At 42.5% G+C, this 27,222-nt stretch overlaps 1 protein-coding gene across 1 annotated transcript; it reads left to right on the top strand.

The window, feature by feature from the left end:
• Window positions 1-15,991: 15,991 nt before the first annotated feature.
• LOC119653618 (aspartate aminotransferase, mitochondrial) lies at window positions 15,992-26,533 on the top strand. Its single transcript, XM_038058387.1, has 5 exons — window positions 15,992-16,338; window positions 23,992-24,148; window positions 24,205-24,348; window positions 24,401-24,607; window positions 25,606-26,533. The coding sequence occupies exons 1-5, from the start codon at window positions 16,247-16,249 to the stop codon at window positions 26,299-26,301; spliced, it is 1,296 nt and encodes a 431-aa protein (XP_037914315.1). The 5' UTR covers window positions 15,992-16,246; the 3' UTR covers window positions 26,302-26,533.
• The last annotated feature ends 689 nt before the right edge of the window (window positions 26,534-27,222 follow it).

Here is a 27,222-nt window from a genome sequence, read left to right on the forward strand (position 1 = left end):
TGCATATACATGCCAAATTTCATGGAAATCTGACCATTAACTCCAAAGTTATAGTAGTTCAAACTAACTTTGCGCGAATTTGATAATAATAATTACCGTTGGCACAGCAATTCATATTGGATCAAGGCATTGAAGTGTGTTAGAGCACTTCATTCAAGACTGTAACGGTACACTACAGTACACTGTAGGAGGCAATGTGATCAGCGTTGCGCTTGCCCGAGATTATTACCCTGATTTGACTCAGGTACTCATTGACAGCTGAGTCGACTGGTATCCGACGTCAAATCACGATACAAATTCAAATGCCACAAGTGAGATTAGAACCGCGACCTTCCGTATGACAGCGTTGTGCTTTAACCACTCAGCTATTCGGAATTTACTGCTTCTAAAGCCATGTAAATAAGATGCTGACGTCCCCCTAAGTTCATCTGTTAGTGTCAAAGTTATAGCAGTTCAAACTTATCAATTTTGAGCGAATTGACTTCATCCGAAGCCATGCAAATAAGATGCTGACTTCATAATTAACGAGACTAATTGAAATTCGAGTGAAATATTAAAATTCCATTCGTGAAAAATCTACTTCTCCTCAGCCCCTTTTTAGGGTTTTATGTGAAAAAAAATCTTATTAGAATCGAGTCGATGTCTGTCTGTCCACCTCAACTTTCACAGTGTTATTTTTCCTGCGGTTCGTTATTAAGACCGCATCCGCCAAGGTCACCCAGGACTTTACCGCTCTCACTGTTTCCGCCACGTAAACCTCGACATCTTCTGGGTGTTTTACTGCAACAACCACTGCTAGGTCATCAGCAAAACCGACAATCGTAATCCCCTCTGGGACGGGAAGAGCAAGCACCCCCTTATACATGATATTCTACAATAGGGGACCAACTACCGATCCCTCTGGCATCCCGGTTGTGACAATGTACTCTTTGGGGTCCTCATCCGTCCCGGACAAGAGAGTCCTCTCTGAGAGGTAGTTTTCCACCAAATTCGCTAAATATCCGGCGACACCTATGTCAGCCAACGCCCCTTTAATTTAATTGAATGCGTTTTTGACATCCAGCGCCACCATGGCACAGCAGCCGCCAGAAATCAGTGCACCTTTTGCCAGGTTTACCACCATGTTAATTGCGTTCACCATTGAATGGGCCGGAAACTAAACTGACGTTCCGACAAACCATTGCTGGCTTCGACGATGGGCAGGAGTCTGTTGTAGTGGACTCTCCCCATCATCTTCCCCATTGTATCCAACCGGCAGATAGGACGATACGACGCCGGGTTTCCAGGTGACTTGCCAATATATATATAGTTCAAAAAGCCCACGGACCCTCTTCCCGCCCAACCGGACCGAGGGGCGACCAACCTAAGGATGGGCTGAAGGCAACATCCAAAGGCCCGCATCACAGCGATGATGCGTTTTAACGCAAAGTGTGTGCGACCATGCGAAAATGTATTGCTACATCCCGATTGTCGCAAACACTTCAGCCAATGACGCGGAGGTCCTACACTACAGAGACATGGATCTTATATTGAAGACAGTGCGGATCAAGACTGAAACCCATTAGGTCAGATTGTTACCGGACAGGACTCTTCGGACTATAGCACAGGTTGCAAGGATAACTGCTTTTTGCATCTCCATGTATAGTCCAGCCCTAAGATCGAGCGTTTTCAGCGCTTTATGTAAGTTCTGCGGGACTAATCCCGTCGCTGAAATTATTACTGGGACTACTTGGATCTTTTGTAGTCTCCAAGTCTGCTTCATATCGTCTGCCAAGGGGCCGTAGTTCCGGATTTTTTCGTGCTGTTTTTCAACAGTGTTCCGGTCCAACGGTACGGCTACATCGATTATGAAGCACGCTCGTTCTTCCTTCAGAAGCAGAACTAGATCGGGTCTGTTATGATTAACACTGTGGTCGGTGGCGATAGTGTGATCCCACAGTAGTTTGACCCGATCATTTTCCAAGATTCTCTGCGGAGTATACTTATAGTAAGGATGGTAGGTTGCCACTAAGTTATACTTCAACGCAAGGTTTTGATGGAGAATCTTGCAGACGGAGTTATGACGATTGGTGTACTCGGTACCGCTCAACATCCTGCACGCAGATGTTATGTGCTGGATGGTCTCCTCTTCACAGTTGCATAACCTACAACTGGAGTTGGTGATTGAGGAGTCGTGAAGAATGTACCGTTTATAATTTTTTGTTGGGAGCGAAGCATCCTGAATTGAAGTTAGGAATGCTTCGGTCTCATAGAAAAGTACACCATTTGTCAACCATTTGTTGGAGGCTTCGATGTCAATGCCTGACAACAACAAATTTTTTATATGACCTCCGTGAATGGGTTTCTCTTTCCACATGTCGATCTTCTGTTGGACTGAAGTAACATTCGACATGGGATCCCATTCTCTGCTTCTCAAGTTCAAAGGAGATAATTTATTATCTGCCATGACGGTAGCCTGATGTATTTGGCTAGAGGATTGTTTCTCATAGAAAAACTCACGAAGAGAATGCACTTGATTGTAGTGCAACGTTTTTAAATCAAGTACCCCCCTTCCTCCCTGATGACGTGGGATAGTGATCCTCAATTTTTCGGCAGCTCTATTGTGCATGTTGTTGTTTGCAAGAACTACCCTTACCCGTCTATTGACAGATTCTAAATCAGTATTACTCCACTGTATCACACCGAAAGTGTATAGAAGGACGGGAATGGCAAAGGTGTTGATTGCCATGATTTTATTTTTCCCGTACAGCTCAGTTTTAAGGACAAGATCCAGACGCCGCTCAAATTCCCCCAGCAACTTAGATTTCATAATTGCCACAGCAGGTGTTGTTGCTTGCAATATGCCGAGGTATTTGTAGACGTCGTCCGAATCCATGCCCTCAATTCGGATGTTATTTTGGCTGTATCCTTCGTTGTCGGTGTGTTTTCCCCGAACAATTGTTTTTATGCGACATTTCTCCAAACCCAACTGCATGCCGATATCCCTGCTGAACTGGATGGTGATGTCCAGCAAGGAGCGAAGTTGGTTCTCGTCTTTGGCATACAATTTGATGTCGTCAATGTACATCAAATGGCTTAATGTACATTTCGACAATATGCCATGCTTGACTTGGAACCCGTATTTGCTTTCATGCAAAAGATGGGATAGCGGATTCAAAGCCAAACAAAACCACAGTGGGCTTAGAGAGTCGCCTTGGAAAATGCCACGCCTGATTGGTATCTCTCCTGATGTTTGCGAAGATACCGATAGCTTCGTGCTCCAATTCTTCATTACTGTTCTCAGTAGAAGAACGACATTCGGGTTAATTTTATACAAGCGTAACACTTGTAGTAACCACGAATGTGATATGGAGTCAAAGGCTGATTTATAATCGATGTAGGCTGTCGAGATGTTTCGTTTTTGGTGGACAGCCTGCTTTACAGCTACCGTATCGATTATAAGCTGTTCTTTGCAGCCTCGGGAGCCTTTTGCGCATCCTTTTTGCTCCTCAGCTATCAATTTATGAACATCAAGATGTTTTGAGATGTTCGCGCACAGAACTGAAGTGAAGACCTTGTAGATGGTAGGAAGACAAGTAATTGGTCGACATTTTGAAGGGCAAGAGACACCCTGTTCCTTGGGGATGAGGAAAGTTATCCCCTTGGTGAAAAATGGTGGAACTAAATCAGGATCGGCAATCATCTGATTAAATTGATTTGCCAATATCCTGTGAGTGCTCTTGAACCGCTTCAGCCAGAAGTTGTGAATCTTGTCAACTCCTGGCGCCTTCCAGTTACCTGCCTTGTCAAGGACTGCTTTAACGTCGACTTCAGTTACGTCAGGCATGGTCATTTCGGGGAGGGCCTCGCATGAACGCATAAGGTGTGGGAGCCACGCTGCTTCTAAATTGCAACGACTGGATTCGCTCCAAACACTTCTCCAGAAGTCTTCTGCCTGATCCAGATTGAGGTTACTTTCCCTACCTGAGTTGATGAGATTTTTGTAGAATCCTCGTTGGTTCTGGAAGAACAAGGTGTTGTCTGTCCTTCGCTGAAAGCTTTTCTGATACCTACGGATGCGATTGGAGCATACCGCAAGTTTCTGCTTCAGCACCTCGAGGATTTCTTCGATTGGCATATCATTGGACAGATGGTAGTTTCCAATGATGTTCGCAACGCATCTGTGCACTCTTGGTGATGGATTTCCAAGGAGTGCTTGCGTCACACGACCAATCTCCTTTCTCAACTTTTCGACTCTTTTGTTGAGTCGAAACACCCAGAACGGTAAAGTCCTTCTGCGCATACCTCTGTTATTCGCTCTAAGATGTTGGTTATGGAGACGAATAACCGTGGCAGCTGCAACGTAGATCAGGCTGTGAACCTCTGTAGCAGTAATCTCGCTAGCCAAACGATCAGCCAAAATTCTGTCAACGGCAGCAATGATGTTAGCAGTTGCCGAAGTAAACTTCAGTTTTGGGATCCTTGGCCTAGCGTCTGGGAGAATCTCAGCATACTCTGTGAATGCGACCTGGAATGCGGTCAAAGCCTCATTATAAATTGGGTCGACATCCCCAGTTACTAAGCTTCTCCTGACTACTGGATTCATGGAGTGCCTTACAGGTGGAGTACTTGTGTTACTCCTTTGACTAGTCCGGTAATTCGAGCTCAAGTGAAACCTCTTGGAAGATTTGTTGCCTAGTTGGTAAGGCAACTCGGTTGTTATTCACGATCACTCGGTACTGGTTGACGACGTTCTGTTCCGGAACATGACTTAGCTCCGGAAATCGGGTTATGAACGCGTCATGTAGTCGATGTCTGTACCCTGATGGATTCCGTTCCAAATCCGTGACACGGTAATAGGCGCGGACGATAAATTCGTTGAGTTGGTTCGTCCAAACCATACGACGCCTAGGTCTCCCGTCCCTGGTGGTTGACGGCATAACCGCCAAAACATCCAAGGGCGAAGAGCCGCTCTGATGTTGTTGAACGACCCTTAACCGTGTTGGGTACTGTCTTCGTGTCCCTGGGGTCCCATTTAAAGAATTTAAACCAAAGTCCCCAATTTTATTCCCACGAGTAATGGGGAACCAGTCAGCCCTGCAACAGAGCCCCAATGTTGCAATGCCCCATGGTTACCTCCAAAGGTAGGGAAGGTATTTGGAGGGGAGCCGCTGAAATACAGTGTAACGTCACTGCAATTCATCCGATAGGCGCGTCGATCCCTTCACCCCGGATTACGGATTTGTTAAGGAGGTTTACTCCCCCTGAACGGGAAGAATCGGTAAGGGAGGACGAACACAAAGGGAAACGTTCTGCTTGTCCGCGGCTACTTATTTACAAGATTAACTTGCGATATTCGTAGCTGACCCGGTGGGTCATGTCATTATCCGCAACCCATGACACGCGCCTGGTCGCATGCAGCTCTGCGTTTGCAACTCAGGTGAGGATAAACCTGGTACGCCAGGGTATAAATATATAAATATTAACCTGGCGCACCAGGTTAACTTCGACCTGAGTAGCAAACGCAAAGCTGCATGCGACCAGGCGCGTGTCATGGGTTGCGGATAATGACAAGGCCTACCGGGTCAGCTACGAATATCGCAAGTTAATCTTGTAAATAACTAGCCGCGGACAAGCAGAACGTTCCCCTTTGTGTTCGTCCTTCCTTGCGATTCTTCCCTTTCAGGGGGAGTAAACCCCCTTAACAAATCCGTAATTCGGGGTGAAGGAATCGATGAGCCTATCGGATGAACTGCAGTGACGTTACACTGTATTTCAGCGGCTCCCCTCCAAATACCTTCCCTACCTTTGGAGGTAACCATGGGACATTGCAACATTGGGGCTCTGTTGCAGGGTTGACTGCCTCCCCAACACATCGGTATGTGAGAACAAAATTGGGGATAATTTTTCAAATTCTTTTGATGGGACCCCAGGGACACGAAGACAGTACCCAACATGGTTAAGGGTCGTTCAACAACACCAGAGCGACTCTTCGCCCTTGGATGTTTTGGCGGTTATGCCGTCAACCACCAGGGACGGGAGAACTAGGCGTCGTATGGTTTGAACCAACTTAACGAATTTATCGTCCGCGCCTATTACCGTGTCACGGATTTGGAACGGAATAGATCTGGGTACAGACACCGACCCCATGACCCGATTTCCGGAACTAAGTCATGTTCCGGAGCAGAACGTTGTCAATCATTACCGGGTAATAGTGAAAAATAATCTAGTTGCCCTACCAACTAGACAACAAATATTCCAAGAGGTTTCACTTGAGTTCGAGCTGGAGTCACCAACTTACCGAAGGAGAAGGAACAAAGGAGCAATACGGATACTCCACTTATAAGGCACTCCCAGTAATCAGGAGAAGCTTAGCGACTGGGGATGTCGACCCAATTTATAATGAGGCTTTGACCGCGTTCCAGGTCGCATTCTCAGAGTATGCTGAGATTCTCCCAGACGCTAGGCCAAAGATCCCAAAACTGAAATTTACTTTGGCAACCACTAACATCATTGCTGCCGTTGACAGAATTTTGGCTGATCTTTTGGCTAGCGAGATTATTGCTACAGAGGTTCACAGTCTGATCTACGTTGCAGCTACCACGAATATTCGTCTCCATAATCAACATCTTAGAGCGAATAACACAGGTATGCGCAGAAGGACTTTACCGTTCTGGGTGCTTCGACTCAACAAAAGAGTCGAAAAGTTGAGAAAGGAGATTGGTCGTGTGACGCAAGCACTCCCTGGAAATCCATTACCAAAAGTGCACAGATGCGTTGCGAACATCATTGGAAACTACCATCTGTCCAATGATATGCCAATCGAAGAAATCCTCGAGGTGCTGAAGCAAAAACTTGCGGTATGCTCCAATCGCATCCGTAGGTATCAGAAAAGCTTTCAGCGAAGGACAGACAACACCTTGTTCTTCCAGAACCAACGGGGATTCTACAAAAATCTCACCAACTCAGATAGGGAAAGTAACCTCGATCTGGATCAGGCAGAAGACTTCTGGAGAAGTGTTTGGAGCGAATCCAGCCGTTGCAATTTAGAAGCAGCGTGGCTCCCACACCTTATGCGTTCATGCGAGGCCCTCCCCGAAATGACCATGCCTGACGTAACTGAAGTCGACGTTGAAGCAGCCCTTGACAAGACAGGTAACTGGAAGGCGCCAGGAGTTGACAAGATTCACAACTTCTGGCTGAAGCGGTTCAAGAGCACTCACAGGATATTGACAAATCAATTTAATCAGATGATTGCCGATCCTGATTTAGTTCCACCATTTTTCACCAAGGGGATAACTTTCCTCATCCCCAAGGAATAGGGTGCCTCTTGCCCTTCAAAATGTCGACCAATTACTTGTCTTCCTACCATCTACAAGGTCTTCACTTCAGTTCTGTGCGCGAACATCTCAAAACATCTTGATGTTCATAAATTGATAGCTGAGGATGGGGATGCGCAAAAGGCTCCCGAGGCTGCAAAGAACAACTTATAATCGATATGGTAGCTGTAAAGCAGGCTGTCCATCAGAAACGAAATATCTCGGCAGCCTACATCGATTATAAATCAGCCTTTGATTCCATATCACTTTCGTGGTGATCACAAGTATTACGCTGATTTGGTACATCAGCCCGAATGTGTTTCTTCTCCTGAGAACAGTGATGAAGTGTACCACGAAATTATCGGTATCCTCACAAACATCAGGAGAGATACCAATCAGACGTGGCATTTTCCAAGGCGACTCTCTAAGCCCACTGTGGTCCATCGTGCTGGTGTCCGACGTAGTGAAATCGGCTTCGTACTCACTGCTCAAGACCGAATTGACCACTAAGTGAGTCGGCCAAACTGGATCACTTGCTGGCAGGCCTAACGTTGGGAGATCGAACTTTCCAATTTCTACGCGGAATGAAGTAATTGAGTGGGAATAAGATTGACGATGAATTGATGAAGTCCCTTTGGCTGCGTCGGCTCCCGAAAGGCACCCAGGCGGTCCTCGCGTGCGTCTCCGGTTCCTTGGAGGCACTGGCTACTGCGGCCGACAAAGTGCACGAGGTGCACGTACGCCCAACCATAGCGGCCGTTCAACAGCCATCGGATGAGGTGGGCGACTTAAGGCGCGAGATAGCCGCCTCTTCAGCCAATGTGACCGAGATGCGGGCGTTCGGGCGTCAGATCACGAACTCACTTGCGGTCTGCCACTCGAAAAGGGCGATCAAGTAGCAGGTCGTCAGGACAGTCCACGGACCGAGGGATTTGCTGGTACCACCGCAGATTCGGCGATAAAGCCACTAAATGCACAATCCCTTGTAAATTCACGCCTGCCGCAAAAAAATAGGTCCGCGAGGAGTCCTGGCGACGGCCACCCAAAATGCAGCGCCACGTCGTCTAACAATTTACGACCCTCTCAGCAGGCGTAACTATCTCGTGGATACTGGTGCGAAGCTTCGATTCTTCCCGTTCCCCAACACCATAAACTATTTCCACAATCCCTGAAACTAGCAGCGGCAAATTCCTCCCGTAGCAACACGTACAGGTATAGGCAAGTGGACGTGAGTCTTAGCTTGCGTAGAACATTTTCGTGGCGTTTTATCCTGGCGGATGTCAGCTTCCCCATACGAGGCGCAGACTTCTTGTGTCACTATGGATTGCTGGTGGACTTGCAAAATAAGTCTCTTATAGATTCCGCGACCAATCTTAATTCGTCGGGACAAATGGTATCTCACCCAGGCAATAACCTTTCCGTTCTTTTAGAAGACATTACCGACTCTCGTGTTCGGGCACTTCTCCACAACTTCAGCCACCGAGTGTAGTCTCTCAAAACACTACTGGTTCCTGATCTTTTCGAAGGAGCGTCCTTTACTATCCCAGAAACTGACTATTGCACGTTAACAAGGTATCTGCAGGCCCTCAAAGGTCTTCCCCACTGCATATGGTCCCTAAGCCAAACAGCGAATGGCGCCCATGTGGGGATTACAGAAACCTAATTGCACAGACTGTTCCTGACCGATATCCAATTCCACTCATCCATGGCTTTGCGCATCACCTCGCGAATTGCCGCATCTTTTCGACCTTGAACTTAACCAAGGCTTATCATCAAATCCCTGTAGCTCCAGAAGACATTCCAAAGATGGCAATATGCACACCCTTTCGACTCTTCGAATTCACCCGGATGACTTTCGGATTGTGCAATGCGGCACAAACATTTCAAAAGTTCATCCACTCGGTCATGCGAAACCTCGACTTCTGTTTCGTATATTTGGATGATGTTTTGGTCGCTTCTTCCTCAGAGTCTGAGCACTTAGCCCATGCAGAGGTTCTTGGGCATGCTAAACTTCTATCGTCGTTTTCTTCCCAAGGCCCCCCCAACACCAGTCCGTTTTGAACGTGTACTTGGCTGGCCCCAAAACTAAGGACACGCGAGAGATTGTGTGGTCTGAAGAGGCTGTCCGCGAGTTCAATAAATCCCGACAGCAAATTAAATACATCATAAATTACAAATTAATTATCCTTGTTAGTCGTTTTTTTTTTGTTAAATTACAGTTATATTCCAGGCGGCCCGGTCTGATTATGCTTCAGGTTAAAGTTGCATAATTCGGCAAGTCCTCACACGACCTCCGCGTGGTGGCCGCTGGAAACCGTCTTCGGGCGGGCCAAGAGTGTGTAGGGCCGGGCTGGGAGTAGGCTCATCCAATTGACGAGGATCTGCTTGTCTGCTGGTCATGTGTTAGGGGCAAGTAGATCTGGCGGGGGGATGAACTGAAGCAACAGCCCGGGGATCGTCCTCCCGGCACCGGAGAAGGTGCTAATAGGGCCCCAAGCCAAGGTGGAACAGCATACGCCGAGGGCTGCGTGGCCAATGGGGAGCTTGGTCTTTAGTATGCGAACTCTGACTACCTTGGGCACCTTCAGTTTCAAATAAGACCCTTACCCTGGTGGCCGGGCCAGCCAGGGTGGACATTCTTCCCGGACTACTCGTGGGACCAAGACATGGACTCAAATAACAAAAAAACTAAAACGACGATAGAAGAGGAGGCGTCTTTTATTATTACACTACTTATTGTTATATTAATGGATCTGGCAGCAACTGGTATATATTGTGCAGTTGCACAGTAATTGTTTCGAAAATATTTTACTATTTCTACGGCATGTTCTTACACCTCCTTAATATTCAAATCCTTGGAGAGTAAATTTAGAATATGAACAGTACAGTCATACGTCAATATAACTTCTGCAATGATACTTGCAACTCTACTTTTGTACTCATTGTTGTATTTTTTTAATACAAATCATACTATTCATGTGAACACTAGAACCTATTGACAAATTAACTATCTGATCTTCTCCGGGTCTCTACACCGTAAAGTTCATCGAGTAGTCTGTTTGCCAAATCAAATCGTGATGGAGGCGGATAGCCCGGTCGCAACATTTCTATTGTTTTTGTGGCCTGAGGATGTCGAATACACCGAAAGTTGCTATTTATGACACACACAAAAGTCACAATTTGCCTGTCTAACTGTTGTTTGAGCTCATTTGAAATCCTTACAACAAATGTTCGCAATCATAGCCAACATTACTGCGAAATTTTATAATAGACTCCCCGCGTTAGAAAATGATTATATGTATTTTTACACCGAAGTAGTAGTTTCAGCTGCCAAATTACCATATCCGTTAAAAAAACAATTCGGAACGCTCATTTGTTTATTATAATGGTTTAAAAATTGGATTTTTCACAGGGCGGAAAAGAAAACGCGGTAACATCATCGAGCGAGCAATTGGAATCTTATCTACCATGAAAGCATCCGGTTTAGTGATTGTTACTTGTTACTTTTCAAGTAATCAATCAGTTTTAAACAGTAAAGTGGGAAGCTGATGCGTGAATGGACAATGCTTCAAGTTACTTTACGTTGCGGTAGTAATGATAACAGGCTATATAGCAAATTCTGACATTTTGCGACATCTCTTCTCTTGTGACTTGATTTGAATTTGAATAATAGTGAGACAAAATTCTAACCCAATCGTTTATTATTAATTAAGATTGGAGTTAACATTTAAAAAATGTTAACTCACATTGAAATGATCCTCACAGTTTAAATGTGACTCCAACAAACTGGATTCCGACGGATGATGACAATCCACTTCTTCCGAAAACTCCTTTCGGAACAGCCAAAAAAGCTTTCTGCGTGCCTTTTTGTGGAGTTATTGATGCAGCAATGCACACAACAATATTTCATCGTCCTCCCCGCATTTCACGCGGGAAATTAACTGATAGTTTTATATGTTTTTTGAGTAACTGCCAGTTGCCAGACTACTGAAGTTTCTCGGGTCGAGTTATGACGTTACACAACATGGCGCAGGCTTTTCAGTCTGTTTGAATTTTGTAGAAATTTAAATTGCTGATAATTTCAAAAATGGTCTTTGAGAATTATGTTAAATTGCACCATAGAAATTATTTCCGTCGTTATTGAAAATAAAGTGGACAGTCTATTAAAGGATAAGCTTAATAGTGGGCCTTTAGTCCAATTCCAAAAAATATGCAAATATACTAATATTAACTTTATTAAAGCAGATATTGATACGGAGGATATTTTGAGCCCTAGACATTATGTATGTAGGAGCAGCTTTGTGATTTTTTTCAAAATTTTTCGGTTGGGTTATTTCTGAGAATTGCCTCGTGGAGTAAATGATTATTATCTACACACAACCTAGAAATCGTCCCGGTATTTCCTGCATCCCTTTACACATCGTTCCTGGACCTTCATCATCATCAACGGCACAACAACCAGTACCCGGTCTAGGCCTGCCTTAATAAGAAACTCCAGACATCCTGGTTTTGTGCCGAGGTCTATCAACTCGATATCCCTAAAAGCTGTCTAGCGTCCTGGCCTACGCCATCGCTACATCTTAGGCAGGGTCTGCCTCGTCTTCTTTTTCTACCATAGATATTGCCCTTATAGACTTTCCGGGTGGGATCATCCTCATCCATTCGGATTAAGTGAACCGCTCACCGTAACCTATTGAGTCGGATTTTATCCACAACCTGACGGTCATGGTATCGCTCATAGATTTCGTCGTTATGTAGGCTACGGAATCGTCCATCCTCATGTAGGGGGCCAAAAATTCTTTGGAGGATTCTTCTCTCGAACGCGGCCAAGAGCTCGCAATTCTTCTTGATAAGAACCCAAGTCTCCGAGGAATACATGAGGTATGGCAAGATCATTGTCTTGTACAGTAAGAGCTTTGACCCTATGGTGAGACGTTTCGAGCGGAACAGTTTTTGTAAGCTGAAATAGACTCTGTTGGCTGACAACAACCGTGCACGGATTTCATGGTCGTAGCTGTTATCGCTTATGATTTTCGACCCTAGATAGGAGAAATTTTCAACGGTCTCAAAGTTGTATTTTCCTATTTTTATTCTTCCCGTTTGACCAGTGCAGTTTGATGTTGTTGGTTGATTCGTCTTCGGTGCTGACGTTGCCACCATATATTTTGTCTTGCCTTCGTTGATGTGCAGCCCAAGATCTCGCGCCGCCTGCTCGATCTGGATGAAGGCAGTTTGTACATCTCGGGTGGTTCTTCCCATGATGTCGATATCGTCAGCATAGGCCAGTAGTTGGGTGGACTTGAAGAGGATCGTACCTCTTGCATTTACCTCAGCATCACGGATCACTTTCTCGAGGGCCAGGTTAAAGAGGACGCATGATAGCGCATCCCCTTGTCGTAGACCGTTGTTGATGTCGAATGGTCTTGAGAGTGATCCTGCTGCTTTTATCTGGCCTCGCACATTGGTCAGGGTCAGCCTAGTCAGTGTTATTAATTTCGTCGAGATACCGAATTCTCTCATGGCCTTGTACAGTTTTACCCTGGCTATGCTATCATAGGCGGCTTTAAAGTCGATGAATAGATGCTGCAACTGTTGTCCATATTCCAACAGTTTTTCCATCACTTGCCACAGAGAGAAAATCTGATCTGTTGCTGATTTGCCTGGAGTGAAGCCTCTTTGATATTGGCCAATGATGTTCTAGGCGTTCTAGGCGCGAGATAGCGCAGAATATCTTATAGATGGTACTCAGCAACGTGATACTTCTATAATTGCTGCACTGTGTGATATCTCCCTTTTTATGTATGAGACAGATAATGCCTCATTGCCCATTGTCAGGTATTGATTCGCTCTCCCATAACTTGAGCACAAGTTGATTAACCACTTGGTGTAACTGGTCGTCTCCATATTTAACCGATTCGGCTGTAATTCCATCAGCTCCTGGCGACTTATGATTTTTTAGCTGATGAATTGCACGGACTGTTTCTCCAAAACTTGGTGGTGGCAGTATTTGTTCGTCGTGACCTCTAACTCGTCGATGTTCTGGTTGTTCAGTATTTCATCAAAGTACTCAACCCATCGCTCCAATATGCCCATTCTGTCGCAAATCAGATTTCCCTCTTTGTCTCGGCAGGATGAGCATCGAGGTGTATAAGGCTTCATCCTGCTGACTTGTTGGTAAAACTTCCGCGCCTGGTGCGGTTGCTCCCTCTACTTTTCTAGTTCACAGACTTGTTGGTTCTCCCAGGCTTCGTTTTTCCGTCTGTGAAGTCGCTTCTCCGCTCAACGGAATTCTTGATAAGTCTCTGCGCGTGCCCGCGTTCTTTGAGAGTGCAACATTACTGGGAATGCAGAATTCTTCCGTTCCGTTGCTAGCTTACATTCATCGTCAAACCAGCCGTTCCGACTCCTTTTGCGGCTGGAGCTAAGTATGTTTATGGCCGTATCCATGATAAGGTTCTTCAGGCGGTTGTGAAGATCATTTGTTGATGCTTCATCTCCAGGTTCTCTGTTGACTGCGATTATTGCGGCATCCATTTCCCTCTTACATGTGTCGCGGAGGGCTGTGTTATGAATGGCTTCAGGGTTAACTCCCACCTGATTGTCAGAGGGGATTCTAGGTGGTCTTGTTATTCGAGCTTGGAGCACCATGCCAACGAGATAGTGGTCCGAGCTTATATTGGCCTCCCTATATGTTCTGTGTCCGGATAGCTGAGTGGCTGTCGTACGGAAGGTCGCGGTTCAAATCTCACTGGTGGCAGTGGAATTTGTATCGTGATTTGACGTCGGATACCAGTCGACTCAGCTGTGAATGAGTACCTGAGTCAAATCAGGGTAATAATCTCGGGCGAGCGCAATGCTGACCACATTGCCTCCTAGTGTACCGTTACGGTCTTGAATGAAGTGCTCTAACACACTTCAAGGCCCTGATCCAACATGGATTGTTGCGCCAACGATTATTATTATTATATATGTTCTGACATTCATCAAGGTTGAGAGGTGGGGGCGTTCGATCAACACGTGGTCAATTTGGTTGAAAGTGGTCCCGTCTGGAGGGGCCCATGTATGTTTGTGGACCGCTTTCCGCACAAACCAAGTACATCCAACAACCATTTCGTGTGACCCTGCTAATTGAATAATCCGCAGTCTGTTATTATTTGTATTTTGGTGTAAACTATGGGCGCCAACGTATCGCCTGGATACAGGCTCCTTCCCTACTTGGCTCTTAAAATCCCCAAGTATGATTTTGATATCATATCTGGGGCAGGCTTCGAGGATTCGTTCTACTGCCTCGTAGAAGGTATCCTTCTCCGACTCTGTAGTCTCCTCTGTAGGGGGACTTTGTTGGTCAGTATAATACGATCTTTCTCTCGTCTAGTTATTATCAAAACATAAATCACAAATGCAAAATCACAATTGCAGCACTATTTTCTACAATACGCCCCGCGGTATTTGCTTAATGACTCGACAAACGACCGTAAAAGGTAATTTAGGGGAATCCCGTTTTTATAGATGTCATAGGGTTTCGGAGGAATCCCGGTGTTTGTTTTTTGTTTCGTTCCGACGTCCCGTGCAATGGCCAATGCACAATGACGACGGACGATTTCTGAAATGAAGCTCATTAAGTCTAAAATACAAGACAGGAATGGATGCGTCCGTTCGCAGTGAGGGAGCTGTCAAATGAATTTCAATACACGGACTTGCATCCAGAAATATACAATTAGCCCGATGCGTAACGCGTCACACGAAAGTTAGGAAAATTGAACTTTTGCGATATGTGACGAATGGAAGTCTGTTGACACTTCACGCCATTTGCAATTTGGTGGCACTTCTCGTTCTCGGCAGTTACTTTTAAATGTAATTAATTTGAACAAATTCGTTTTGAGAACTGGGGAGGACATTATTTGAGTTGCAAGTGCTAAAAATTAATGTCATTGCATTAGTCCCGTCGCAATGCCAAATGAATGTGTTTGTTTTCAAACAATTTGGAAAAATCGAACTTTTGCTTCTACGAAACGGATGACTAGTTGGATCGTAATTTGCCTCACTTTTCATTTTCACCACTTACTTTTGGAATTTATTCAATTTGTATAGATTTATTTTCAAGACTAATTTAGGTAGTTTTAGTTTGGTGATATTTCATAATTTCACTTGGATTAGCTTCGTGTCTATTCGATGTATAATAATTGAATTCAAGCCTGAAGTGGGTGTACCTTTATTGCCATTAATTAATCTTTGTCATTATCTTAGCAGAAAATATGTTCTTAGCTCAATCCTCTCCGGACGGCCAGACAAGTATCCAATAGCTGCTGGTCGTTTGATGCTGTTGAGCCTCGCAAAGCGCACGATGACGTTAGCGGAGAATGTTGTTCCTTTGGCTTGTGAACGGTTAACTGTCAAAACGGAACGGAGGTAATTAGTTAGGAAATACTTTATGTAATTACATGTCTTGTATGCAACAGGATTTAATGGAATATTCTTTTTGTTCCTCAGCTGATTTGACATTTCGTCGCAATGTTTTTAAGTCACAACGCGAAACGCGATCGAAAACTGACATATCGCTCGCGGTTAGACGCAAGCCCTAAACGGCTGTGAAAAGCGGCTTTTACAAGTTCGTAGTAAAGACGCAAACCTGTCATATCGCGAAAGAATTCGAATATAGCCTCGTTTCCATAACCAAGCAAGTGCGGAGCAAAATGCCGACGATTGCGTTGTGAGTAGCGTTCGCGATTCTAACTCGAAAATCCAATCAGGACAGTCTGTACCGGGTCGACAGTGCGTGCAACTTTAAATATTCAGTTGAGTCCATGTTGACGAGCTTGAAGTTAGAAAAGGAATTCGTGTGCTTCGCATTGCTTCTACGTCGTTATATTCACAGGATAAAAAGGAGGGAAAGGCTTGGTGGCTGGTCACAGTAGAATATCTCCAGTGTGTGCAGAATTTTGATAAACATGCCGTCCAGCAGGCAAATTGGTGTCGTCGCCTTTAACGCTTTACTAAAAAGCCCCAAATGTAATCTATGGGCAACATCTAGCCGGTGCAGGTAGGTCCGGGTAGCATTCGTTCAAGTAAAAAAGGAGAGATGTGTCATTGAAAGGTCACGAAGGTAGATATGGATCTAATCTAAGTACATGTTTGTGATTTAACGTCGTCAGAAATTGCCAGCGCGAGGGTTCCGTCACGTATTATGATTGACAGCTTTACATAAGTAATGATCTGATACTGCATTCAGTTGAGAATGGACGGACTTCAGCCCGGTCGACCTTAGTGCCGAGTTCAGGTCCATGAGTTGTGTTAATACCAATTTGATAATATTGCACCTACTGGTGCAGGGGGGCTTTTGCGAGGTATAGATAATTGCGGAATTATGTACTCCGATCGTGAATTACCGCATTGTGATCTCCATTCCACATGATCTCGAATTCGCTGCGTAGACTTGACCAACGTCATAACCGGCTTTGAGCTTGCTGGAGTTAATTATAGTACATGTCTCGTTTAAATATAGTATTTTTCAGTGAACTAAATATATCAGACGAAGCAAATGACGACAAACTTGACCCTTCCACTCACAATTTTCATTGTTATTTGGAAGTAATATTCCAATTACTGATAATCTGAGAATAACATACAAAACATGCCACATTGCAGCTTGTGCAACGATTTAAGCCGATTAATCTAGGTCCAATCAGAATAATCACAAAAGAAAATATGGTAATGACAGCTCATACAATGCTTTGGACAGTAAATTGGAAGGCGATGAGAAAATCGAATTATAGCCCGAAAGTACTGATTTGTAAGAAATTTTGCTTTCTGAAGACAACCGTACATGCCATAACTTTGGCATTTTAACTCTCTTAGGAAGAAGTTTGGATTATGGAATTATCGATTCAATTCCTGACCATATACAGTGTCGGTGGTTTCATGAAGATAATATGCATAGCAAAGGTAAAACCAAAGTAAAATTTAATAGAAAAAAATGAAACAGCATTCATTACCTCAGATCTAGAAAAGGGCGCTAAAAATAATAAAAGTTCAATATTTCGTTCAACAATAAACAAAGACGAAAGAATGCTTGTGTATAAAATATTAAGGGTGGTGTGTCGGATCTATTTTTTTCTGGCATCAAATGTATCTAGATATAGTGTAGAATATATGGGCAAAGTGATTTTTTTATATTCGGTGTCGTTCGGAAATTACAGTTTGTGTCGATCGCGGTAATAATTTACTTATCGGTCCGAGTGACGTTCGAATGACTTCGATAAAATCGTAAGAATTGACGCCAAGGCTTTATATGTATTTCTTCCAGAAACCTAACCTCCTAGGGACTAGGTAAAGCAGATTAATGGTCAGTTAAGATTTTATTGGTCAAAATCGCATTCTACTTTTTAAATGCGTTTTTATCGAAACTACCAGCCAACGAAATTCTTTGAAATTTTCACGACTTGTTCAAAACATAGTTTGCGTGAACGTCCGCAAACTAGATAACTGAAATTCATTCGGTAGTTTTTTTTTATTCATTAAAGAAGCTTTGGAAAAACACCAAAATCTACAAAAAAAGGTTAAAAAGGCATCAACAAATTAGTTTTCAATATTTGTTAATAATTCTAGTTTGCGGACCCTCTAGCATGGCAACAGAAAAACACTTTTTGGAGATGGATGTATAAGTTGCTCTGTATTTCAATAATTAACCATGCTTTCGAGCTGGGCAAGCTCAAGATTTTAAGAAATATGGTGAAAAACGTATTTGTAATTTTAACCAGTTCTTCACAAAAAAATCTAAAAAAAACGAGAAAAGGCCTTCGGACGGGATGACCCCCGTAACAAAGAAAGGTTAAATATTTGGTTGTGTCCTTTGACTGTAATAGCTGCTTCGCAACGATGTTCCATTGAGTCCAATAGCTGTTGATACCTTTTAACAGGTATCGTCTGCTACAGTTCAAATCTCGCTATTATTGTTTGGTTTTTACTCCCAAATACCTTTTTTGATGTCTGTTTAAAGATTTTCTTTCTGATTGAAGTCAGGCGACTTAGCAGGTCACACCATTACGTCAATTTCATTGTGCAAAAAACCATCCTTTAGATTTTTAGTCCATAGGTTTTGGGTCATTGCCCTGCTGGAAGATCCATTCAAGTGGTATTTCGTACTTAGCATATGGGGAGATAAATTCCTAGAAAATATCTGTATAAACATTTTTATCCACGGTGCCCTTGATCTTTTTATTGGAAAAACACCATAGAATGAAAAGCAGGCCTATATCATGATGTTATGCACTCCTCTTCCGGAGGAGGAGGAGTACTAAATGTTTGCACCAGCATAGACGACAGTAGCGCGCATACGAATGCCAATTGGGGATCCAGCTATTAGTGTTAAAGTTATAGTGGTGCAAACTTATCAATTTCGCGGGAATTGACTTCACCTTAACCATGCAAATAGGATGCTGACGTTATAATTAAAGAGGACAATTGACATTCGAGTGAAATATTGAAATTCCATTCATTAAGAATCTACTTCTCCCCAGCCCTTGTTTGTATGTGTTGTAAGTTAACTTCTTCACATTTGCTAATAATATTGAACTCCTAGGGTGAAGCGTATGAGGTTGACTATTATCAATACAATGCTTTTCATATCAAATTAGTTGTGTGTGGCTTTTTAAAAAATTTTGGGCGATGGAATTTTTAACTATGAACACACGGCAATCATCGTTTCTCACCCAATACAAAACCCTCTATACCTGAAGCGTCCAGCTTCCGGTTTCCCGAATTGTTTATATTTGATTGGCGCTGCAATCATTTTAGCTGAACAGGAAAGAAGACCGGTTGGAAGTAACATTAGTAACAGACAAATTCATAAAAAATTGAATGTTAAAAATTATATTGAGAGGAATCTAATGTGTGATGTCACGCTGCTATTTTTTCCGCCACTGTACATGCTGCGGAAACTGACAGACTTACAAAATATAGTAAAATTTTAACATACAATACCCACAAAATTTAACAATTTACCATTGATAACGAAGATATAGCAAGTCGAACCTGTCTTTTCCTAGTAAATTTACTGCACCGTAAGACATACATAAAGATGCTAGTATCAGGTCAAAGTGACTAGTCTGACTAACTTAATACATACATATACATTACAAGTTTTCTATATTTTGTATTGCTTACATAAAAATCCACAAAAGCTATCATACGCGCCGAGCTTCCGGTTTATGACTTTTTATTGAATAGGCCATGGTACCGGAACTCAATGTTTATTCGGAGCTGGCATAGATTGATGGCTCTGTCAAATAGTTACCATATATCTCAAACTTCAATATATAATTTCTATATCCCACTTTCTTGATGTCGCATCTCGCGATTCGGGATTCAAATCGCTGTCCGTAAGATAAATTTGCATTGAGTTTCTGGGTAACCGGAATTGAAGTTATACTCATGTGATCACCATTCGTGTGATCTATGATGGACATGTGTGTTTCCAATTTTAAATTTTTACACCCTATACCCTGTACACTTCAATAAATTACTTTTAACTTTGTTTAACTTACGGATTTTCTTAAAGAATGACTCCAGAACACCAATACCACATTATACGAAATTTTAAAAATATTACAATATATTGTTAAAGTTATGATTTTAAGAGAGAATTAGGGTAATTTAGAAATTCGAGGGAAAAGGGATCGTGAAAACTGCTATGTTATTGAGGAAGAAAGGGAAGCCGCCAAATACTGGACCACTTTAGACATACCTGCCTGTCATACATGTTTTATTCGGAAATGGCTACATGCATCGGCGTGAAATTCGATTAAAGCACTGCAAAGCAAGCGCCTATATAGAGAATTTCAACATTGGTTGTAAAACAGTGAGCTGCCGGGATTAAAAAGTGCAGTCTGTTTAATGTTTCAGGGCACAATAGTTCTTCAAGGACGCGGTGCGACTTTCCCTTAACAGAATAATAATGTTTCTGTGCTTTTATTTGCGGAGATCCAAATCTTCAAAAGATACTGGCAAATTAGTTACCACATGGAAGAATTTCACCATTAATCCCATCATATAGCATGATATAGATACTGTAGACATATATTCCATTTGTCTTTACTCACCCGAGGCCAACTGTGGCGGCAATGTCGCTCTACCTATCCAAATTTACCTACCCATACATAGTTGCTTAAGTTTCTTCGGATTTGTATTGCGCCCTAGTCTGGCAAACTGTCAGTGGTAGCACAATGATCGAAGTTAATTTGAATCAACTTCATTTTTACACTGCAATTAACTCCTTTTTTAAGGCTTTGTGTTTTGCGGGCTTAGGTTGGTTTTCAAGGAGTCTTCCAGACTCCTCCTTTCGGAGAAAAATCGTGGACAATGGAACATAACATGCTCCGGGTCCTCAGGTGTGCAACTACATTCAGGACAAAAGGGAGAATCATCCAGCCTGAATTGGTGCATTTACTTACTGTAACCACCATGTCCTGATAGGAATTGCGTCAGATAGTAGTTAATATCGCCGTGTCGTCGTGGATCCACTCCTCAATCTCTTCCGATCTGTTACTGTTTTGCTTAGAGTGAAGCCTGTTTGGTATTGGCAGATAATATTCTGGGCGTATGAGGCTATCTGTCTGAGCAAAATATTGAAGAATAAGATATTCTGGTTCTGGTACTCAGCAACGTGATACCTCCCCTTCAACCGCCCGTCAATCATCAAAGTTGCCGCCCTTAAGATCGCATACACTTCAGTCTGAAAGACCGTTGTATATTACCCTAAGGAAAAGCCTGCTTGAAAACCCTTTTTTTGGTTTTGAGCCATCGGTGTGGAAAACATCAGTATATCTTGACACGCATTCTTCTGGTTCGTCCCAGCTTTCTCTTCGTTTCAAGATAACATCATTCTTTCTACCAAACAGATGTATGGGGATCCGAGAATCGGAAGTCTTTGCGAAAGCTAGATTCAGTTCTTCCAATGCTTTGTGCCCCCACGTCCATTTTTTCCGCATAAATCTAATCGAATTAGTCTATGAGCTGCTCTGCACTGTAATGAGCAGTGCTCTGAATGAACATATCCAAGGGCTGCAAATTGAGTAATGCATTCAGAGCTGCGCCATAAACTGTGAGAGCTCGTTTCATCTTTATCTCTTCGTGTTTTTGCTAATGAAGCTTCTTGTCTAGCATAACTCTCAGATGTTTCGCTTCTTCGGAGAATTTAAGGCTTATACCCTTCATCTTTGCAAGGAAAAGACCATTCAGTTTCCACCTTTTTATAAATAATCCCATTTTGGTTTTATTTGGATTTACTGAGAGTGCATGCCTGAGGCACCAACTGTGAATCAAATCAACAGCACCTTGTGTATTTCTACACACTGTTCTTGGATTTCGACCAACAACTAGCACAGTCATAACATATATCCACTTAATTAATGTTTCATCAACACCATGCTCTCTGACGGCAAAACAAAACTTCCGGAAAAGCGCACGGTCAAACGCCTCTTCGATGTCCATAAACACTCATACCGCGTACTCATCTTTCAGAGTTGCGTCCTCTATCTTTGAATCCAAAGAGTGAAGATCAGACTCAGAGGACTTCCCACAAAAGCGTGTTGATTTCAATTTAGTGGATGTGATCTTGGCGCCTTCTCACGAATGTGACGCTCAACCGGTCTCTCCAGACATTTCAACGAAATAATGTTTTCATTGGTCACGACCGCTCTCGTGTTCGTGTTGAAAAGTTTGCAAAAACCGCCAATTCTCTCCCTCCCACTTGACATCTTTTCTCCCGGATGGTGTACTTTCAAGAGAGCCTGTATAGACTCAACTCTAGAGCTCGTGAAAGTTCCATCCGGTTTTCCAGAGTCCAAATTGACCGACTCATCCTTCTGAAGGACTTTGCACAGCTTGAAAGTTTCCCTTTTTCCTTCCATTATCGTTAGTCACCTCCATATTTAATCAGTTCGGTTGTAATTCCATCGGCTTCTGACGACTTATAATTTTTAAACACGGACTGTTTTTTCCATGCTTGGTGGTGTCAGCATTTGTCCGTCGTCTGTTGGTTATTGAGCAGTTTATCAAGGTACCCATCGCTCCAAAATGTCCATACGGTCGGAAATCAGGTTACCCTCTTTGCCTCGGCAGAATGAGCATCGAGGTGTATAAGGCTCCATCTTGCTGACTTGGTGGTAAAATTTTCACACCTGATACGGTTGCTCCCTGTACTTTTCAAGTTGACAGACTTGTTGGTTTTCCCAGGCTTAATTTTGTGTGTCTGAAAAGTCGCGTGCCGGCGTTCTTGAAAAGTCCAGCATTGCCGGTACGCGGCATTCTTCCGTTCGGTTGCTAGCTTACATTCATCGCCGAACTAGCTGGTCCAATTTTTTGCGACTGGCGCCAAGTATGTTTGTGGCCGTATTAATGATAACGTTCTTCAGATGGCTGTAAAAATCATTTATTGATGCTTTATCTTCAGGACCTCTTGCTCATTTCCCTCCTATAGGTGTTGGGGAGCGCTGTTCTGTGGATGGCTTCAGTGTTAACTGTCAGAGGGGATTGAGGATGTTGTTATTCGAGCTCAGAACACTATGCCAACGAGATAGTGGTCCGAGTCTATATTGGCCCTCCTATAATTTATGACATTCATCAAGGCTGAGAGGTGGCGGCATTCGATCACCACGTGGTGAATTTGGTTGAAAGTGATCCCGTCTGAAGAGGCCCACGTTTGTTTGTGGACCGCTTTCCGCGCAAACCAGGCACTTCCAACAAACAACCATTTCTTGTGACACTGCTAATTGTATAATCCGCAGTCCCTTGTTATTGGTAGTTTTATGTAAATAGGGGAGCCTGACACGTTGCCTCTATACGGGCTCCGTCCCTACTTGGCTGTTATAATCTCCAAGAATGATTTTGATATTGGTAACGTTTAGTGAACATTAAATTGTTATAGTAATTATGTACATTTCTGTACCGGTCACCACAATTTCCTGAACCACACACACTCATCCGAAAAGGACATGATCTTCAATTAGAAATGAAGTAATTGAAGGGTGGAAACCCCATGGAAATGCATTCGACCCTCTGGATCGTGCACTTGATTTCATAAATCTGGTTTGTGAAAAATAAATCGTATCGGAAAACTCCGCAGTTTATTTAACGACGAAAATTATGAGGGATACCACAGACCGTGTGATTGTGGATAAAATTCGTCTCAGTAGCTTGCAGTGAGCGGATCATTTAATCTGCATGGGCGAGGATGATCCGGCCCGGAAAGTTTATAAGGGCAATATCTATGGTAGAAAATCAAGACGTGGTAGATCCTGCCTCTGATGGAGCAATGGTGCAGGCTAGGCCAGTAGACAGCTTTTAGGGGTATCGAATTGGTGGGGCTCGGCACAAAAAGGATGTCTTGGGTTCTTTACTAAGCCAGGCCTAGACCGGACACGGGTTAAGAAACTCGTCATCATTCCGATATAATATGTTACTCCCGCCGGCTACGTACGTTGTAAATGTAGTCTCATGAAAGTATCCCTGAATAAATTTTCGTAGAATGATTTCACTGCAGAGGTATTTAATTTTTGCATTCTTACATAGTATGTCAGAGCTTTTATAGTGAAAGTAGCCCTTATAGTACTTGTTATATTTTCAATTGATTGAAAAGTGTAGTTCATATACATATATAATAAAGAAAAACTACGATGATGCATCTCCTTTTTGTCAGCTCCTGGTTTTCCGGCGTGCAAATGGGCCCCCCTGATGCTATCTTAGGTATAACTGAAGCATTTAAAAAAGATAAAAATGAGAAAAAAATCAATCTTGGTGCGGGCACTTACCGAGATGATAATGGTAATCCATTCGTTTTGCCAAGTGTTCGAAAGGTAAAATTAAATCAAATGCAATTCGTTCCGTATTGACAATATATGTTGATTTACAGGCTGAAGAGAAAATTATGGCGAAAAAGATGAACAAAGAATACGCCCCAATCAGCGGAATTCCTGAATTTACAGATCTTGCTATAAAAATAGCCTTGGGCGATGACTCGCCTAATCTGCAGAAGAAGTCAAATGCTACTGTTCAGGTAATCAAATAAAATAATAATAAAAGGATCGGTTTTCTCATGCACTTTTTAGGCCATAAGTGGAACCGGTTCGTTGAGGATAGGGGCCGCGTTTTTAAGCAAATTTTGGCCCGGAGGCAAGGATATCTATATGCCGTCACCAACGTGGGGAAATCATGTTCCAGTGTTCGTTCACTCAGGTATGACCCCGAAAACATATCGTTACTATGACCCAAAGACATGTGGATTCGACTTTAATGGATGCATGGAAGACATTCGTGTAAGTACAATTGGAACAATTTTGTGAAATAAATTTGTTTACCACTATCTTAATCGAATTTTTAGATTGTGTTATGTTGGATAAATGGTTACTATCCTAGCATGCTAGTAGACGTTGAAAGGTTTTCTTGAAAAGTTTGAAAGTTTGAAAAAAACTGGCGCATCTTACATACGTTCAGCAGTCTCTTCTATTAGCCTTAGCTTAGATTTTTTATGCTTCGAACTAATTTAGTAAAAAATTTGTAGCATTTCGTAAGATTGTGTATGACCCTGTTCTCTTCTTTGTGGTCTATAGAGCAACTATACTGTATTATTTTTTTGCTATTTTATTTTTCAATGAGACTGCTTCAGTTTTATTATCATCACACTTAATGCTGGGCAAGTTATAAGACTTCAACAGTGGAACAACAGAAACATTCATTGCGAACCGAGAATTGAATCCGGAGCAACGAGACCGAGAGGCTCACGCTCAACTAACAAGCCCACACTATCAGTCACACCGAAAATCTTTTTATTAACCAACATTTTGATATGTACAATATAATATAATAATATAAAAGGGTATATGTAAGATATTAAAATATATAATAATAATAATTGACAGCGCGTTGATTGAATTTGTTGAGTGTCAGCCGCTCAATTTTCCATTCGGATTCAACCTGCTGATTGCATCATGCAATTCTGTGTTGGCTTTATGCTTATCCTTACTGTTGTAGGCTTATCACCTGTAAAACGCAAGTGTGATGTTATTTGAACTGGAGCAGTCTCGCTGAATATAAGAAAAGTATTATAAATAGGGGCAGACCGCCTGGCTCCCCTACAATGTACAAACAGCAAATATATAAGTGGAATAATTTTTATCTGCGACCGTTGAAACTGTTTGTTTGATGCAGAGTAAATTAGCATTTAGAGTTTAGAGTTTAGCATTTAGAGTTTCTTTACAATTAGTAAAGCCTAAGTTTCTTAGTTTTCTTCAAATGCATTTTATTTATTTCACAGAAAATTCCTGCCAAATCAGTCATTCTTCTACATGCTTGTGCGCATAACCCAACAGGTGTTGACCCAAAACCAGAGCAATGGAGAGAAATGTGTGAAGTGATAAAAGAGAAACAATTGTATCCTTTCTTCGATATGGCGTACCAAGGATTCGCTAGTGGAAACTGTGAAAAGGATGCATTTGCGGTGCGACTTTTTGAGAAAGAGGGCCATCAGTTTTGTTTGGCACAAAGTTTTGCAAAAAATATGGGATTATACGGTGAACGCGCTGGCGCATTCTCGGTTATATGTCAGGATAAGGAGGAAGCAGAACGGGTAATGTCACAAGTGAAGATCCTGATTCGACCAATGTATTCTAATCCACCAATTCATGGAGCTCGTATTGTAACGGAAATTTTAAGCGACCCAGAACTTAAGAAACAATGGCTTGTCGACGTAAAGCAAATGGCAGATCGAATTATTAGTATAAGGAAAACATTGAAAGATACTCTCGTAAAGTTGGGTTCTCAACGATCATGGGATCATATCACAGATCAAATTGGAATGTTTTGCTATACAGGCATGACCCCCGAAAACGTGGCACGTTTAACGAAAGAGTACAGCATTTACTTAACAAAAGATGGACGTATATCGATGGCTGGAGTAACGACGAAAAACGTAGAGCATTTAGCTTGCGGAATGCATGCAGTAACCAAATAACTACAGAGATTTTCGGCGTACTCTTACTTCTAGTTATGGCATGATACATTTGCGCACAAAACGAAACTCTGTTATGTTAAATAAATATTTACAAAAGTATATGCACGCCTGCCTCTTATGTAAATGAATTATTACTCAGTTGAAGCAACAGATTTTTAAACGAATTGTCATTTACTATCTATCATTATTGAAATAAAACCTTTTCCTTTAAAAAAGAAAAATCGATCCTAAACCGACTTATTCATCATCAGTTTTTCCTGTAGCTGTAATGTCTTTATAGAAGCACACACGCTTGTAATTAAGAAGCTAGGGGCGGGGGACAACGAACGAACGGCTGTTCGTCGCTCGATGCTAGTGCAGGGAGAGTTAACCTTGTCCCCTTCAGACCTGACTATTTATAAGAAGCATAAAGATTTTTCATTTGAGAAATCTTGTTTCTTAGTGCTTACTTATTTGCTACTTAAAATACCTCCGAATATGTGCCGTTTGGCGGGAACTATGGCGTGTGCATAATTATGCAGAAAACTGCTAAAGCGCTGTAAAAATCAATGACACAAATTTGACAAAATTAAGCTTTATTCATTGTTTAAAATTACTTCGATTATTCTATTTTTTTTATGCATTTATATAAATACATAAATAAAATAAAAAAGTGAATCTTTTCATTGCATTGCATTTTTGCATCCTTTCCTTTCTTTTCCTGTAATTTTTTAATTAACTACAGTATTTTATGAATTTTTAATTAATGTAAAGATAATTTTCATTTAAAGATAAATTGTATCATTAATTCGATACAATATCTCACACAAAAATGTTCATCAGGCACGGCCTCCTTTACCTGATTCTTGACTGTGAATTAACTCTGGCGTTTTAATCGGCCTTGTGGCCGGCCGCACATTAACCTTTGCTTAATATCACTCC

This window comes from Hermetia illucens, chromosome 4 (assembly GCF_905115235.1).
Source record: "Hermetia illucens chromosome 4, iHerIll2.2.curated.20191125, whole genome shotgun sequence".
Classification (NCBI taxonomy): domain Eukaryota; kingdom Metazoa; phylum Arthropoda; class Insecta; order Diptera; family Stratiomyidae; genus Hermetia; species Hermetia illucens.